At 35.4% G+C, this 15,613-nt stretch overlaps 3 protein-coding genes and 1 pseudogene across 3 annotated transcripts; 2 read left to right on the forward strand and 2 right to left on the reverse strand.

Annotated features, from left to right (window-relative positions):
- The first annotated feature begins 1,150 nt into the window (after positions 1–1,150).
- LOC115956884 lies at positions 1,151–3,208 on the forward strand. The gene is made up of 5 exons (XM_031075157.1): positions 1,151–1,571; positions 1,929–2,133; positions 2,224–2,411; positions 2,532–2,918; positions 3,012–3,208. Exons 1-5 carry the CDS (start codon positions 1,151–1,153, stop codon positions 3,206–3,208), a joined length of 1,398 nt encoding a protein of 465 aa, XP_030931017.1.
- A 761-nt stretch (positions 3,209–3,969) lies between these two features.
- On the forward strand, positions 3,970–8,529 carry LOC115955584 (ketol-acid reductoisomerase, chloroplastic). Its single transcript, XM_031073760.1, has 10 exons — positions 3,970–4,359; positions 4,635–4,727; positions 5,139–5,204; positions 5,307–5,447; positions 6,387–6,614; positions 6,701–6,818; positions 6,896–7,035; positions 7,147–7,314; positions 7,483–7,638; positions 7,853–8,529. The coding sequence occupies exons 1-10, from the start codon at positions 4,072–4,074 to the stop codon at positions 8,219–8,221; spliced, it is 1,767 nt and encodes a 588-aa protein (XP_030929620.1). The 5' UTR covers positions 3,970–4,071; the 3' UTR covers positions 8,222–8,529.
- Positions 8,530–8,718: 189 nt separating this feature from the next.
- LOC115955585 (senescence-specific cysteine protease SAG39-like) lies at positions 8,719–10,678 on the reverse strand. The gene has a single exon (XM_031073761.1). The coding sequence runs from the start codon at positions 10,561–10,563 to the stop codon at positions 9,445–9,447; it is 1,119 nt and encodes a 372-aa protein (XP_030929621.1). The 5' UTR covers positions 10,564–10,678; the 3' UTR covers positions 8,719–9,444.
- A 2,631-nt stretch (positions 10,679–13,309) lies between these two features.
- LOC115956886 lies at positions 13,310–15,206 on the reverse strand (annotated as a pseudogene).
- Positions 15,207–15,613: the final 407 nt, after the last annotated feature.

Genomic DNA, 15,613 nt, shown 5'->3' on the forward strand with positions numbered 1-15,613 from the left:
CACCAGTCACCCACACGTTTTTTATCTGATATTTTCCTTTGTATCTCAATTCTCAAGCTCTCAACTTTCCCAAAACCCCTTTGGCTTCCTCTCTATTTGTTTTCATCTTTTTACCTTTTAGATCATCAAGTTTCAAGAGAATTCTAATCAAGGGACCACAAGCTCCAAAAGACCACAATCTTGTCTTTTTCTTTTATTCCTTGTCCTAACTCAAAAGTCCCACACTCTCACATGCTACTAGAGCAAGACAACAACAACAACAACAAGTGCTGCCTCACGTTGGGTCCACTGTGTGTGTAAGGTTAGTTTTTCTTTTTTCTTAATAAAATTTTTTGATTAATTTTTTATACTAAAAAATTATTGTAATTATTTATTGTTATTAACCTATTATATTAGTTAATTTAGTTTAATATAACCGAGTGGCTTATTAAAAATTAGTTTAGTATAACTGAATATGTATCAATGTATGTATATGAGTGTTTATATATAAATATTATATAAATATATATATATATATATATGTATTTTGTAATGTTAATATTAATACTGTGAATTTGTGATAGTGTAACTGTGATGCTTAATTTGTGTACATAAAAATTGTTGATTGACTATAAATTCGTGTGTTCATATTTGCTTTTAGGTATATAAAAAAAAGGGTGATAGGAGGAAAAGAAATAAGGAGAAAGATCCCACTTGGGATCATTGTCTACGTATTAATGATGATAAGACAAGTAGGCTTAAGCTTAAATGTAATTATTGCTCAAATGAATATTGGGGTGGAGTCATAAGAATGAAAAACCATTTGGCACATACACATGAGGAAGTTAAACCATGCTTGAAGGTGCCTGAAGATGTTAAAAATTATTTTGCCAAACTTTTGGAAAACATTAAAAAAAAAAAAAAATGAGCAACTTGATGATGAGTTTGATGTTGAATGTCTTCAAGAAGATGAACTACAAAAGATTGGTCGTGATAATGCAAAAAAGGGAACCATGGATGCATACTTAAAAGGGAAATCAAATTCTAAACAAGTGACTTTACCTTCCTTGGTGAAAGATCGTACTACAACTTGTTTGGCTATTTGTAGATTTTTTTATGCTCATGCTATACCTTTTCATTTAGTTAAGAGCCTTTTGTTTAAAAGAAAATGATGGATTCAGTTGCTAATTATGGCAAGGGATTGAAACTCCCTACTTATGACGAAACAAGGGTGACTTTCTTGAAAAAAGAGGTAGAAAATATGCACTTCACATTGGATAAGTATAAAAATGAGTGGAAAAAAACAGGTTGCACTTTAATATCAGATGGATGGACGGATAATAGAGAGAGGTCTATCACAAACTTCCTTGTCAATAGTCCAAAGGGAACAGTTTTTCTTAAATCTATTGACACCTCTGATATTTCCAAGAATGTTGAAAATTTATTTCAACTGCTTGATTCTTTGGTGCAAGAAATTGGAGAGGAGAATGTGGTACAACTAGTGACAGATAGTGCTTTGGCTTATGTTTCAACTGGTGAAAAATTAATGGAAAAAAGACATAAGATCTTTTGGAATCCTTGTGCTGCTCACTGTATTGATTTAATGCTTCATGACATTTGTGATTTGCCTGTGCATGCAAATACTATAAAAAAAAGCAAAGAAGATCACTATTTTTATTTATTGTCATATTTGGGTGTTTGATTTGATGAGAAAATATACAAAAGGGAGGGAATTGGCAAGACAAGGTGTCACAAGATTTGCCACTGCCTACTTAACTTTGAAGAGTATCAACAAAAAATTGGATTAAGGTCTATGTTTGCATCTGAGGAATGGGCTAAGAGTCCCTATGCAAAGAAAAGTGATGGCATTAATGTCCAATTAATTGTCTTGAGTGATCTAAAGTTTTGGCCTGCTATTAAATTTTGCTTGAAATGTGTGATCCCTTTAGTAAAAGTTTTAAGGCTTGTAGATGGTGATGCAAAACTAGCAATGGGCTACATATATGAAGCTATGGATAGAGCAAAAGAGCAAATCCGGAAAATTTTTAATGATGTGCAAAGGAGATATAGACCTATATTGAGAATTATTGAAACTAGATGGAAGCTTCAGCTTCATAAGCCTTTACATGCAGCAGCTTATTTTCTCAATCCTAAGTAAGTTTATTATTTGAATTGTTATGTATTTTAATCTTTATCTTTATATTTTGTATGCATATTTATTTATAAGATATAAAACTGTGATAGATTTCATTATGATCTCAACTTTGTTGCAAATGAAGAAGTGAGAGTTGGACTTTATGAAGTGATTGAAAGGATGTGTCCTACAACTTTGGAGAGGTGTAGGATTGATCTACAATTAGAGAAATTTGATAAAGCTGAGGGTTTGTTTGGAAAAGAAATGACTATACTTACAAGAACAAAGAAGCAGCCAGGTATGTGCTATTGTTATTATCATTATTATTAATTATCATCATCATTTTAATGTAGCTTTTTATTTGTTGTTATCGTAATTATATTGTAGCCCTTTACAATTTCTTTTGTTGGTAATATAGCATTGTGGTGGGAAAGTTATGGAGTACATTGCAAAGAGCTTCAAAACTTAGCTATACATGTCTTAAGCCTAACTTGTAGTGTAACGGGATGTAAAAGAAATTGGAGTACTTTTGATCATGTACACACTAAAAAAAGAAATCGTCTTGAGCAACAAAGAATGAATGCTTTGGTGTTTGTAAACTATAATATTAATTTGGAGTTGAGACAAATAAAGAGAGAAGAGAATGGTGACTCATATGATCCGATTTGTCTATCGGATTTGGAATCTGATGATGAATGGATTACCGAAAAGGAAGAACCTTGCTTGCCAGAAGATACTTCATGGATGGACATTCATGAATGCTTTGAAGTTAATGAGGAAGGATGTAGTAGAAAAAGAAGGAGAGGTATAAATTTATATTAAATTGAAATTTTCTTTTCTATATTATGAATAAAATGCTAATTTTGACAATATATATTTTTTGTTATTATTTTTGTAGGTTCAAGAAATTTGAATGCCAAAAAGAAAAGTAAAGAAAAAGTTATTGAAGTTGAAGAACCAGAAGAGATAGTGGATGTTGGAGATGATGAAGAAGATGTACAAGAAGATGCCAATGATGAAATGATTTTGCAAGATGATGAAGATGATAACTTCATTGACTTGGACTATGGAGATGATTTTGATGATTTTGATTAGGCAGTGATGAATATGATTAGGAAAAAAAGTATTTTGACTAATATAATATGTAGTGACTTTGAACTCTAATGAATTTGGATATGTATATTTTTATCTTTTGGATATGGATGTTAAAAATATATTTACATTTGGTTTATTTGGTTAGCTTAGTCAAATACTATAACATAAGTGATAATTAAAGTAGTCATTATTTGCATATGTTTAAATTTTATAATAAATATATGTATATGTATAATGTTTTATAAATTTTATGTAGTGTTTGTGTATCTTACGATACACGATACATAAAAATGAAAAAACAATTCACGATACGATTCACAATTTGACAACTATAGGTAAGGGCTTAAATTTGTTTGTTAAAAATTGCCTTAAATAGTCTTTACCAAAAAACAACAAAAAAGACAACTTCATATAACCTGTTAAACACACCTTTTTATTCTTTTTGCTTATTGAATTTATTTGCCTTATGTATACTTCTTCAAATTTATTTATAATGAAATAGAATTTAAAACTTATAAGTCTATATGTGTTTATTTTAAAAACAACACGTAAATACTTTAACTAAAAGCTCTACCTAATAAAATAAATATATACATTTGCTTTGCCTAACCTAAACAGCACCGCCAAGCGTGTGGGGATCTCATGTCACGTGCATAGTGTATTATGATATGATACGGGTGTTAGTATATTACAGTTTGCATAACAGTCACAAACACACACGAAAACGAAATCCTCGTAGTCAAACTTGTCTATAGTCATATATTAAGAGCTAAAACCCTACATGCCCCTTCATTTGTTTTTAGATAACCTCAGCTGTCATTGCTCTCTTTCTCTCTACGCCTCTCTTTGTTGAGTTTTCTTCGATGTCGGCGGCTACCTCATCGTTCGCCCCAGCAGCAGCTATATCAGCCCCTTCATCGTCGATCTCCAAGACCCTAAGCCCCGTTTCCAAGCCCTTCTGTCTAGGCTTCGCCACCTCCTTTTCTAAGGGCCTCAAAGCTCTCAGAGCCACCTCTGGTGTTACCGGCTCCACTGGGTCCTCTCTCGGCGCTAAAATGGTGTCTGTTCCAGCCATCAAGGCCCCCACTTTGCTTGATTTCGACACTAAGGTGTTCAACAAGGAGAAAGTTAACCTTGCTGGCCATGACGAGGTACCTCTCTCTCTCTCTCTCTCTCTGTTTGTTTATCGGGAAAATGTGTGAGGGAAAGTGCAGGGAAATGTTATGAACTTCATCATTTTTGGATGATCTGAAAAACCCAGATACGAAATGTTAAATTAGTATGATATTTGCATTAAATTGATTAGATCTTTGGTTTTGATTGTGTTTATGCATTTATGTTTTGTGTGTGAATACATGTATTAGGTTTCTCTATTGATTATTTGGTGAATGATAGTTTGTGGTGTTGTGTGTAATTGTGGATGCAGTATATTGTGAGAGGAGGAAGAGATTTGTTCCCTTTGTTGCCTGAAGCGTTCAAGGGAATTAAGCAGATTGGTGTTATTGGCTGGGGTTCACAGGTGAGTGAGTGATTTGCTACTCTCATTCAATATCTCTTAAAGTATTACACTTGATTGGATTTGGTTGGGTGCAATATTTGTACAGTATTGTGATTGTGGTTGTGAATTTGTAACAGGTATTTGTCTCTGATGTTTGGAAATAAAAGAAAGTTCGTATCTTAGTTGAAATTTTTATTTTTGCTATTGGTAATTTTAGTAGAGAGGAGGTAAGCAAAGGTGGGAGATTAGAAGATTGGCTGTCTACACAATATATACTCTGATGCTGCAGAGTTAAGAGATTAGGGGGGGGGGTGTTTATTCTTCTTTAAAATCCCTGATGGGCCTTATTTATTTGTAACCTGAGAAAGTGAAAAGCTTTTATCACTATTTAAGATGAATTTAATTTTAATTGATTCTCCTCTGTACATTTAGGGACCTGCTCAAGCTCAGAATTTAAGGGATTCTCTTGTTGAAGCAAAATCTGATATTGTTGTCAAGGTGATTCTTATTTTTCAACTTTTCTTTTAGAGTTTATTTGCTCTATGATTTTGACATCAAATAGATCTCTCAGTATGAATATTTTTCTTTACATTAATGCAGATTGGACTCAGAAAGGGCTCCCGTTCTTTTGCTGAAGCTCGCGCAGCTGGTTTTACTGAAGAAAGTGGCACTCTAGGCGATATTTATGAAACTGTCTCCGGCAGTGATCTTGTGTTGCTACTAATTTCTGATTCTGCACAGGTCAGTTGATTGTACACTTGAAACTTAATACGAGCACCTATTGATTTATCATACAAACACTATTCTTAAGTTGTTGAATTACACAAACAGTTTTGTTCTCTGCCTTTAAAAATTTACTTGATTTAACCATATACTTCATTTTGATCATGGATATCACAGATGTATTTTTATGAAGTGCAAGACAGTTTAGAGAAAATGTTAATGTTCAAATTTTATGACAAAATATTATCATTTTGTTTATTGATGATTGTTTTCAAATTTACTATATAAAAGTTTTATGAAATTGAAATAACATGTAAAATTTGAGCTACTAGGAAAAATACTGTGTTATGTATCTTTTTACTAGAGGTTATATATATATATATATATATATATTTTTTGATAAGTAACATAAAAATAATTTTCTGTTGCCGGGACTTGAACCTAGAGGTTATATTTAAAAAATGTGTGCGCCTAGGCTTCGGTAAGCCTTTGCACTAAACTGCGAGCAACACTTTTACCAACATTGTAACAATGGGTGGGTCAAGTCGGTAAAGTAATATTATTTTATTTGCTGCATTTGATGTGATTTTATTTTTGATAAATCTTGTTACAGTTTATGTTATGTCACAAATTTTGATCATTTCTTTATCTGTATAATTTAAATGCTCCAAATGTTAGCTTTATCAAATATCTGCATATTTGCACTTGATCTCTTTGTCAATTCAGCAGCTATTCTTTTTGTGGCACAATTTCTGTTTGTTTGTACGTACTGTGTTGATGTATAAACCTCTTTAGTTTTTTTTTTCCTGGTTCAAAAGCCCATAAAATCTAAAAATTAGGAAAGTTGTTAAATAAATTGATGTGTAAAGATTTTGTTTGCAATAATGCACTTGGTGTTCCATTGTGTTCCAGTCATTGTATTTTCCTAAAGGGTTATAATTTTATAATATTTTACAGGCTGACAATTATCCGAAAATATTCTCCCACATGAAACCAAACAGCATACTTGGGCTTTCCCATGGGTTTCTTCTTGGCCATTTGCAATCAGAAGGACTTGACTTCCCCAAAAACATCAGTGTGATTGCTGTCTGTCCAAAGGGAATGGGTCCTTCTGTAAGGAGACTTTATGTCCAAGGCAAAGAAATAAATGGTGCAGGGATTAATTCCAGTTTTGCAGTCCACCAGGTGATCTCTCTATCTCTGTCAGTCCGTCCGTCCGTCTGTCTGTCTGTCTGTCTGTCTCATCTTAACTAATTATTCTGTGTCTGCAGGATGTTGATGGTAGAGCCACAGATGTTGCCCTTGGATGGTCAGTTGCTCTTGGTTCTCCTTTCACATTTGCCACTACTCTAGAGCAGGAATATAAAAGTGACATCTTTGGGGAGCGTGGTAAGTGTAGATTACTTCTATGGTGATTTCAATTTCCTTCAATACTGGTTCCTTAACTTTGCATTTGTGATAAATAGGCATTTTACTTGGTGCTGTCCATGGAATCGTGGAGTCCTTGTTTAGAAGGTACACGGAAAATGGAATGAGTGAAGATCTGGCTTACAAGAACACTGTTGAGTGCATCACAGGGATAATATCAAAGACCATCTCGACCAAGGTTGGATTGTAGTGCTTAAATTGCGGATTCATTATTTTCCTTTTGCATGTTTGTGTGTTGTCAGTAATGTGTATCTATATTGATAATTGTTTCATCTTTTTTTATCCAAAGGGCATGTTGGCTGTATACAATTCCTTGTCTGAAGAGGACAAAAGGGTATTTGAGACTGCATATAGTGCTTCATATTACCCTTGTATGGACATCTTGTATGAATGCTATGAAGATGTGGCCAGCGGTAGTGAGATCCGGAGTGTTGTCTTGGCTGGGCGTCGCTTTTATGTATGTTTACTCATCTATTTTCAAAATTTGAAAATTGATCAAAATGTGGTACTATCATTTTTGAATTTGGAATTTGATCACTGTTCTAACTATGATGAAGTTTATGTTCATCATTAAACACAAATCGATGTTTTATAAAGTGATCCTGGTTATGCCTTTTTTCTACAGGAAAAGGATGGTCTACCAGCTTTCCCAATGGGTAAAATTGATCAGACCCGGATGTGGAAAGTTGGTGAACGTGTCCGATTAGCACGGCCTGCAGGAGACCTAGGTCCATTATATCCTTTCACTGCTGGTGTTTATGTGGCATTAATGATGGCCCAGGTATGAGATATGGTTTCTTTCACTTAAGCTAGTTGTAACCTTTGGTGCCTTAGGATTTCTCTGGGTCAAGTGTCTCAGGAGTTAATCCTTACATTTAATTTCCTTTTTTTGACTTTGCTAGGTTCACAAGTTTTGCAAATGGTGTTACAAATAAAATCTTGACTGCATGCTGTCTAACAAGTTTCTTTTGAATATATATTTTTAAATAATCCAGATTGAGATATTGAGGAAGAAAGGTCACTCGTACTCCGAGATCATTAATGAAAGTGTGATTGAGTCAGTTGATTCCTTGAATCCCTTTATGCATGCTCGTGGAGTTTCCTTCATGGTTGATAATTGTTCAACAACAGCACGGTTGGGATCTAGGAAATGGGCTCCACGTTTTGATTACATCCTTACTCAGCAGGCCTTGGTTGCAGTGGACAGTGGTGTACCCATAAACCAGGATCTAATTAGCAACTTCCTGTCGGATCCAGTGCATGGAGCCATTGGAGTATGCGCCCAACTGAGACCTACCGTTGACATTTCAGTGCCTGCAGATGCAGACTTTGTGCGACCCGAGTTACGTGCATCTGGCAATTAAAGGCTTTAAAAATCTGTACCCTGAGATGTCCAGCAATGCCTTTTGAGATGGTTTGAGCGTCAAGACTTAAAATTTAGGGGTGCTGTAGTTTTTTCATTCTAGGCTTCTTGGTTGAACTATTTGATGTATTTGCAGAGCCACTATATGTTCCTATTTGACTGGTGAGGAAATAAAGACGTGGCAATGTGAGTACTTCTTGTAGCTTTGGTGTGACTAAATTATTCTGAGTTATCTTTGTTAGACATCGTTATGTGCAACTTTAATGAGAGTTATATGAAAAATGGGGTAGTTGTGGTTTAATAATCAAAGCACCTAGAAGGAAGACTTGGATTTTGTGATACATGTTAAGTAATTTGAAGGGATGTAATTCGTGATGTATCTCATGAAAGGAATTCTAGTTCTCACAGATCCATAAAGTTTTTATGGCGCCCGTGATTAGGATAAATTTGCATGTCTTATCTCTGGTACCAAGGCTTGTTGGTGTTTTTTCTTGGCTACAGTTGTCTTCGTTGTGTAAAAATTATGTACTTTTCCTTCCGTTTTTACAAAAGCCATACAATGATTTGTGTAGTTTCCTTTTTGTATGTCTAGGCAAAGTCCATAGGTACGTTAATCATGCACCAACATCCTTCTAAACTTGATTGCAGGCCTCACACTTTGGGCGTAACCGGAGAAAGAGGTTAAAAGATAGAAATGAAAAAAGGCTCTATATACTATATTTACTGTTGTAGGACTCGGATTTTTAGTAATGTGTTAGTGTTACTCAGTGCAGTGTAGTGTCGGTTCTCCAATTCCTTCGGTTATAAATTGTTCATAGAAAAATTGAAGTCGTGTCTTTGGCCATTCTATGGGGTTAGGAATATGATGGAAAGAATCAATTCCCAAGTCCCTCACCACTCTTCTAGCTATTGCTTTAGTTGAAGAAAATTCTTCTCTTGGATACTCAATGTGTTGAGGAATGTCTGAATATGCATGAAGTTTTAGATACTGTCTTTTTTCTCGTTGTTAGGGAAATGATATTCTTGAAAGTCATGTCGCTGGCCAGATTGTCTGGGAGTAAAAACATTACTGATTTTTTTTACATTCTCATTTCTGGTATGAACCTTAAACTAGTTCTTGCCAAGGTTATGAACAATCAAGACTGAGAACAAATGAGTATGAGAAACAAGCATCCACATAATATTTTACATATCAAATTTGATACTTTGTTCTGGCATGGAACTTCATGCAGTGGGGTAAGGGGCTTGCATTGCAATGCCACGGAGGCCTTCCTTTGCAGCAACATTTCTTTGCATCCGTACGTACCCCTCTTCAACCCATTGTGTACCCCATGAATTCTTCACCAGCCAATACTTAGACCCATCATTAGTTACCCCATACCCAACAGCAGTAACACCATGGTCTAGGCTAGTGCCACAGGCTCCGGTAAAGACACCACTTGAATAGAATTGGAAATCCGACCCCCCAGCATCAATGGCAACAGAAACCGGCTGGCTAGCAACAGCATTCAGAAGGGCGTTTTCATTGTTAGCAGGCACATCTTCATGCCCATTAATTGTGGCGGCGTGTTTTGCTTCTTGGTTAGTGTTGCAGGTTCCATCAACACCCGTGTAGGGGTAGCTGGCTTCAGTTGTGAGGCCGTGATTGTCTTGGATGAATTGGAAGGCGTTGTCCATCAACCCCCCTTCACAGCCTTGATCTACGCCACTGGTGTCACAGTCAACCAACTCTTGCTCGGATAAAGAGATTAATTTTCCAGTTGTTAGCTGAGTAATTCCTTCCGTTGCAGCTACTGCTGAAAATGCCCAGCAACAACCTGTTGTTTGAAAAAAAAAAAAATAAAGAAAAAAGAAGAAAAGAGAGTAAGAAAACATTTGGTTAGTATTGTTCCCTAAAAGAGTTTGATACTGACCACATTGTCCTTGGTCCTTGATCGGTGTCACGGCTCCTTTCTTTCTCCAGTCTAAAGTGGAAGGCACGGCAGTGACATTTTCATATTTGAAAGATGTTGTCTTTGTGGAGCATTCATGTCCCTTGAATCTATTTCGTGAGGCTTTGAAATCCTCATTTGTGAGATCTGCAAATTGGTTAACACTTAGCTTGTAAGGTTTGTTTGCAGCATTGTTGAAAGATTCTATGTATGCTACATTTTCCTTGAATATCTTGTAATGTTTCTCCTTCTCAATAATGTCCTTATATATACGTCCATAATTAGCCATCCATTGCTCGTGCTTCTCATACATCTCATCTTGGAGAGTGCGAGGCATGGCTTGAGAAGTGCAAGCTACCAAGATGAAAAGCAAAGCCAAACATATGTAGTTTAGTTGTTTTGTGGAAGCCATGATGGTGCTGGCTACCAAAGAACATTAAGGATGAATATGAGTGAGTAGACACACTGGTTGCTTGAGATATTTATAGAAACGGTACCTGTCTAATTGCTCCCCTGCGTGGTTGAGAGACTGTTCTGATTAGGACTTACAAAATTAGCTAGTTTGATAAAATCGATTTTCTTAATATACGTTTTGAAGATGAATTTGTCTCCTTATGTTTATATTAACATATATTTTAAGTGTTGTTCTAGATGCGAAGAAGATTCTTTTGTATTTTATTGCTCTCACATGGAACCAGACAAAAAGCTCCACCGTACCGTCTCATTCATTTATGTGGATGATTTCACACAAGGTACTGAACTTGACGAAAGATTATTAATTAACATAAGCATTATGATATTACAGGAAAGAGAGGTTCCAATTATGAGCTAATCTTCCAAGCCTGTATGGCAGAAACAAATCAAACAATTAGGCCAGGAATATCAAGTAGCAGATGACCCTCTCTATATTATAGTGCTTCAATGGGGAGCAATAATGTTACATGACTTGAGACTCATGTCAAAAAACGTTTAGATGCAGAATCATTATTAAAAAGACCATTCTTGATATAATTTTAGATGCAAAAGCTTTATATCCATGGAAAGAGCTTCTAGCAGTTAGAATATTTGTGTAGATTTGTGTGTGAGTTTGAACCACAAGGATGTTGTGTCGACGTGCTATAACAAAGGTTTAGTCCAGTTATAATTAGCTATCCGTAATCACTTATATAGTCGTATTTGACCTAGTATGAGCCCAATGTGGGACTCAACATACGCTAGTGCAACACACACATTCATACAATCTGATTTAATCCAAAAAATCTGGGGTATCACACTAGGGTGCAAGAGTTATGATGAGAGAGTGGATTTGAGAGATTTGACTGATAGTGTAGTCTTTGATGTCATTGTTGATGGCGGGAAACTATGGAGTACAAATTTAAGGTTTTATTCTAGTAAAATTAGTAAACAGATAAATAAGAAAAGTATTTACATTCTAGCTTCTTATATTCTTGGTAATATTGATTATTATTCTCTGCATGCTTACCATTCCAGTATGCCAAAGCTATTGTACACGTTCTTCTAGAAGAGTTGCAGTTTGTAGTTGATTTCCAGCTATTATATTTTCTCTTTTGTTTGATCATCTTCTAGTTTTAGATGACTTCTGATACATTAATGGTCTTGAACAATAACAGGTGATTGCTAGTAAAAACAAATGCAGAAACCTTTTTGCTTTTTCAGTTATATTGTTCTTGTCACATTACATAATTGTATCATTCTGTTGGACACCCGAGCTTACTTCATGATAAAATCTTGGAAGTTTAGAATATCACATGCCTAGGAAGAAAAGTAAATGCAAAACCCCAAGCTAATTTCAGAAAATGGGAAAAGCATTAACATTTTTTCCAAACAAAAAAGGAAAAACACAACCCCTGCATCTTCTAACATCTACAGATCAATTTACCGTACATCACTGCATATTGCATGTTCCATGAATGGGTTTATTTTAAGCACATATCTCACATTAAGTGTAAAATATGTTCTGCAAAACTAAAAGGCACTTTCTTTGAGTTTCGATTCCTACAATATGTTGACTTCTGAAGAGATATATTTCATTTTCCTGCAAGATATTTGGGAAAGTTATTACACTTGATATATACATACCAGCAGACTTTGTCTGTCTCAAGCCTCATTAGTCATTACAGCCTTAGTACATGTATTTCATGTCTCTTAAGCTATTGGTGAATGATGCTTTGGATGTCATGAAAGTTTCCTGTCCTTGATCACCCTCCCAAATCAAATAATGAAAATACTTCCTGTCCTAGATGATTATACTCCTGAAAGGGTATAAGGTCAGTTGTAAAATATGATGGTACAGTTGAGCATAATAAGCTAGTTGTTGGAATGCAGTGTAAAGGGCACTGCTATAATAATGGGGAAACTATTTATTGGTTAGCTTTTCAAAAGCCATAAAGATCCTCTTCTGAATGATTGTATCTGAACTATCTAGAGGTGAATTTCTTTCCTGCTTTGACCGGCTAGGAAAAAGTGTTGGTGAATCAAGTGCCCTTAGGCTACGCATGCATAAAACATGTTCTTTTATGCATAGAAAATTTTCTGAGCTGCTCTACCACAAAACTTGCTTTCAGAGATTCAGCTCAAGCAACATGTTCTCTTTCTGCATCAGTTTTCAGCTCTCTTTCTGCATCAGTTTTCAGAAACTCTTAATAATTGTCGAAAGCTGAAGTCCGTTTAACTTATGGCATCGGTCAGGTTGGATAATTCGCTGAGGTACGGTCTCATATTTGAAGCTGATGAATTACTAATTATCCCTAAAGTTTAAGCTGTTATAAAATGATAAATTTAATGCAATTTCTAAATAGGAGGTAGAGTGGAGACAAGGTTAGAATTTTGGACCATCTGTTCTAATACCATGATAAATTTACGATTGTCTCAAAAGATTAAGCTATTAAAGTAATGAATTTAATCATTTAACCAATATTCTAATATAAGCGAAGTTCTGAGTTAACAAAAGAAACTGAAGGTTTAATCAAAATATTATATCATAGCAAGGAGTAGTCTTACAGACATATCTGTGTACTAAAGGATACACAAATCACAAGTAGAGATTATGAACAATGGCAGTATAGTTTAGAAAATGAAAAACAAGCATACACATTATTTTACGATGAGGTAATGGACATTGATTTTGATTTTAAACTTTATGCGGTGGCGTAAAAGGCTTGCATTGCTATGCCACATAGGTCTTCCTGTGCAGCAACACCTCTTTGCATTCGTATGTACCCCTCTTCACCCCATTGTGTACCCCATGAATTTTTCACTAGCCAATACTTGGTCCTGCCATTACTTACCCCATACCCAACAGCAGTAACATCATGGTCTAGACTAGTCCCACAGGCTCCAGTAAAGACACCACTTGAATAGAATTGAAAATCCGACCTCTCAGTATCAATGGAAACGGGAAACCGGCTGGCTAGCAACAGAATTCAGAAGGGCCTTTTCATTGTTAGCAGGCACAGATTCATGCCCATTAATTGTGGCGGTGTGTTTTGCTTCTTGGTTAGCGTTGCAGGTTCCATCAACACCCATGTAGGGGTAGCTGGCTTTGGTTGTGAGGCCGTGATTGTCTTTTTTTATGAATTGGAAGGCGCTTTCCTTGGAACCCCTTCACAGCCTTGATTTTCACCTCTGGTGTCACAGTCAACCAACTCTTGCTCAGATAAAGAGATTAATTTTCCAGTTGTTAGCTGAGTAATAACTTCCATTGCCGCTACTACTGAAAATGCCCAGCAACTACCTATAGTTTGATGATAAATAAAACAAAAGAGTTATAAAACATTTAGTTAGCAGCGTTCCTTAAAAAGAGTTTGATACTGACTGCATTGTCCTTAGTTAACCACTTGGTTTGTAAGGCTTGTTTGCAGCATTGTTGAAAGATTCTATGCATGCTACATTTTCCTTGAATATCTTGTAACGTTGCTCCTTCTCAATTGTGTCCTTATATACACTGTTAGAGATATATTAGTCCATTAGCATAGGTGCAAGCCTAATTTTACTTTGTGTGCAAGCCGAGTCTCCTACTTGTACTAGAACTCTATTAGTCTAGGGTTTAGTCTACTATATATACACATGTTATGATTTATTGTAATACAGGATTTATACTATACTATAATATATTATTGATGTAACCCTTTAGGGTTTCCTCCGTGCCTAAACCACGTAACCCTCGTGTGTTATTGTGTTTTATACTATATATTTTGGTTTCCGCATCCATACTAGCATAATCAACATGGTGTATCAATGCTAATATTTAACATGGTATCAGAGCCACCTTCTTGTGACCATGGTTTTTTGTCATTGCGGTATATTTAAGAGTAATCTTTATCTTCCTTGATGTTTTTTCGTTGCGTTCATCTTCTTTGGCTTCTTACTGCTGCCGTCAAAACTTCCCGGTATAGTCATGCCACCGTTAGAAGTCGCATCAACATTGTAAGACCATTACCTTACTCAAACTACCGTTACAAAGCCAAATTTCATTCAAGGGATCTTCTCAACCTTATCAAATCTCAAAATTTCATCAAACTTCCATCTTGAGTTTGAGAAGGGGTGTTAGAGATATATTAGCCCATTAGCATAGACTCAAGCCTAATTCTATTTTGTGTGCAAGCCAAGTCTCTTACTTGTACTAAAAGTCTATTAGTCTAGGATTTAATCTATTATATATACACATGTTTAGTCTATTATATATACACATGTTATGATTCATTATAATACAGGATTTGTACTACACTATAATATATTATTGATGTAGCCTTTTAGAGTTTCCTCTGTAGATGTATACCGTTAGATTGAACCACGTAACTCTCGTGTGTTATTGTGTTCTATATTTTATACTTTCGCTTCCGCATCCATATTAGTATATTCAACATGGTGTATCAATGCTAATATTTAACATATACGTCCACAATGAGCCATCCATTGCTCATGTCTCTCATACATCTCATCTTGGAGAATGTGAGACATGGCTTGAGAAGCGCAAGCTACCAAGATGAGAAGCAAAGCCAAGCATACGTAGTGTTGTTGTTTTGTGGAAGCCATGATAGAGCTGACTAGCTAAGAATATTGAAGATGAATATTAGTGAGTAGACACACTGATTCCTTCCTTGGTTGCTTGAGATATATATAGAAGAAAGGGGTCTTGTCTCTTGCACACAGATCTTGGATTGTCTAATGCAACACCTTGCTCTGCGTGGTTCAGAGACTGTTCTGATTAGGACCCTCATGATTAGCTAGTTTGATAAAGTCAGATATCTTAATAAGTTATATTTTGTTTGTTTTGAAGTAAAATACTTTTAAACATAAAATATTTTATATATAAAATTTTTTAACAGGTAAAACATTTACAAGTAAAATTTTTTAAGCCAACCACCAAAACCAAATGGCTCGGCTCAACATTGAAACGGCTGGTGACGTGGGTCCGGTGGACCATTTGAATCGCTAGTTAG

This window comes from Quercus lobata, chromosome 8 (assembly GCF_001633185.2).
Source record: "Quercus lobata isolate SW786 chromosome 8, ValleyOak3.0 Primary Assembly, whole genome shotgun sequence".
Lineage (NCBI taxonomy): Eukaryota > Viridiplantae > Streptophyta > Magnoliopsida > Fagales > Fagaceae > Quercus > Quercus lobata.

Excerpts from the sequence above, each read along its gene's own strand:
- LOC115956884 (XM_031075157.1), top strand. The coding sequence starts at position 1,151 with ATGGATTCAGTTGCTAATTATGGCAAGGGATTGAAACTCCCTACTTAT. Across the intron at positions 1,572-1,928 it reads GAATCCTTGTGCTGCTCACT|TAAAAGTTTTAAGGCTTGTA; the intron begins GTATTGATTTAA and ends TGATCCCTTTAG. Across the intron at positions 2,134-2,223 it reads GCTTATTTTCTCAATCCTAA|ATTTCATTATGATCTCAACT; the intron begins GTAAGTTTATTA and ends AAACTGTGATAG.
- LOC115955585 (XM_031073761.1), bottom strand. The coding sequence starts at position 10,563 with ATGGCTTCCACAAAACAACTAAACTACATATGTTTGGCTTTGCTTTTC.
- LOC115955584 (XM_031073760.1), top strand. The coding sequence starts at position 4,072 with ATGTCGGCGGCTACCTCATCGTTCGCCCCAGCAGCAGCTATATCAGCC. Across the intron at positions 6,615-6,700 it reads CCAGTTTTGCAGTCCACCAG|GATGTTGATGGTAGAGCCAC; the intron begins GTGATCTCTCTA and ends CTGTGTCTGCAG. Across the intron at positions 7,639-7,852 it reads TGGCATTAATGATGGCCCAG|ATTGAGATATTGAGGAAGAA; the intron begins GTATGAGATATG and ends TAAATAATCCAG.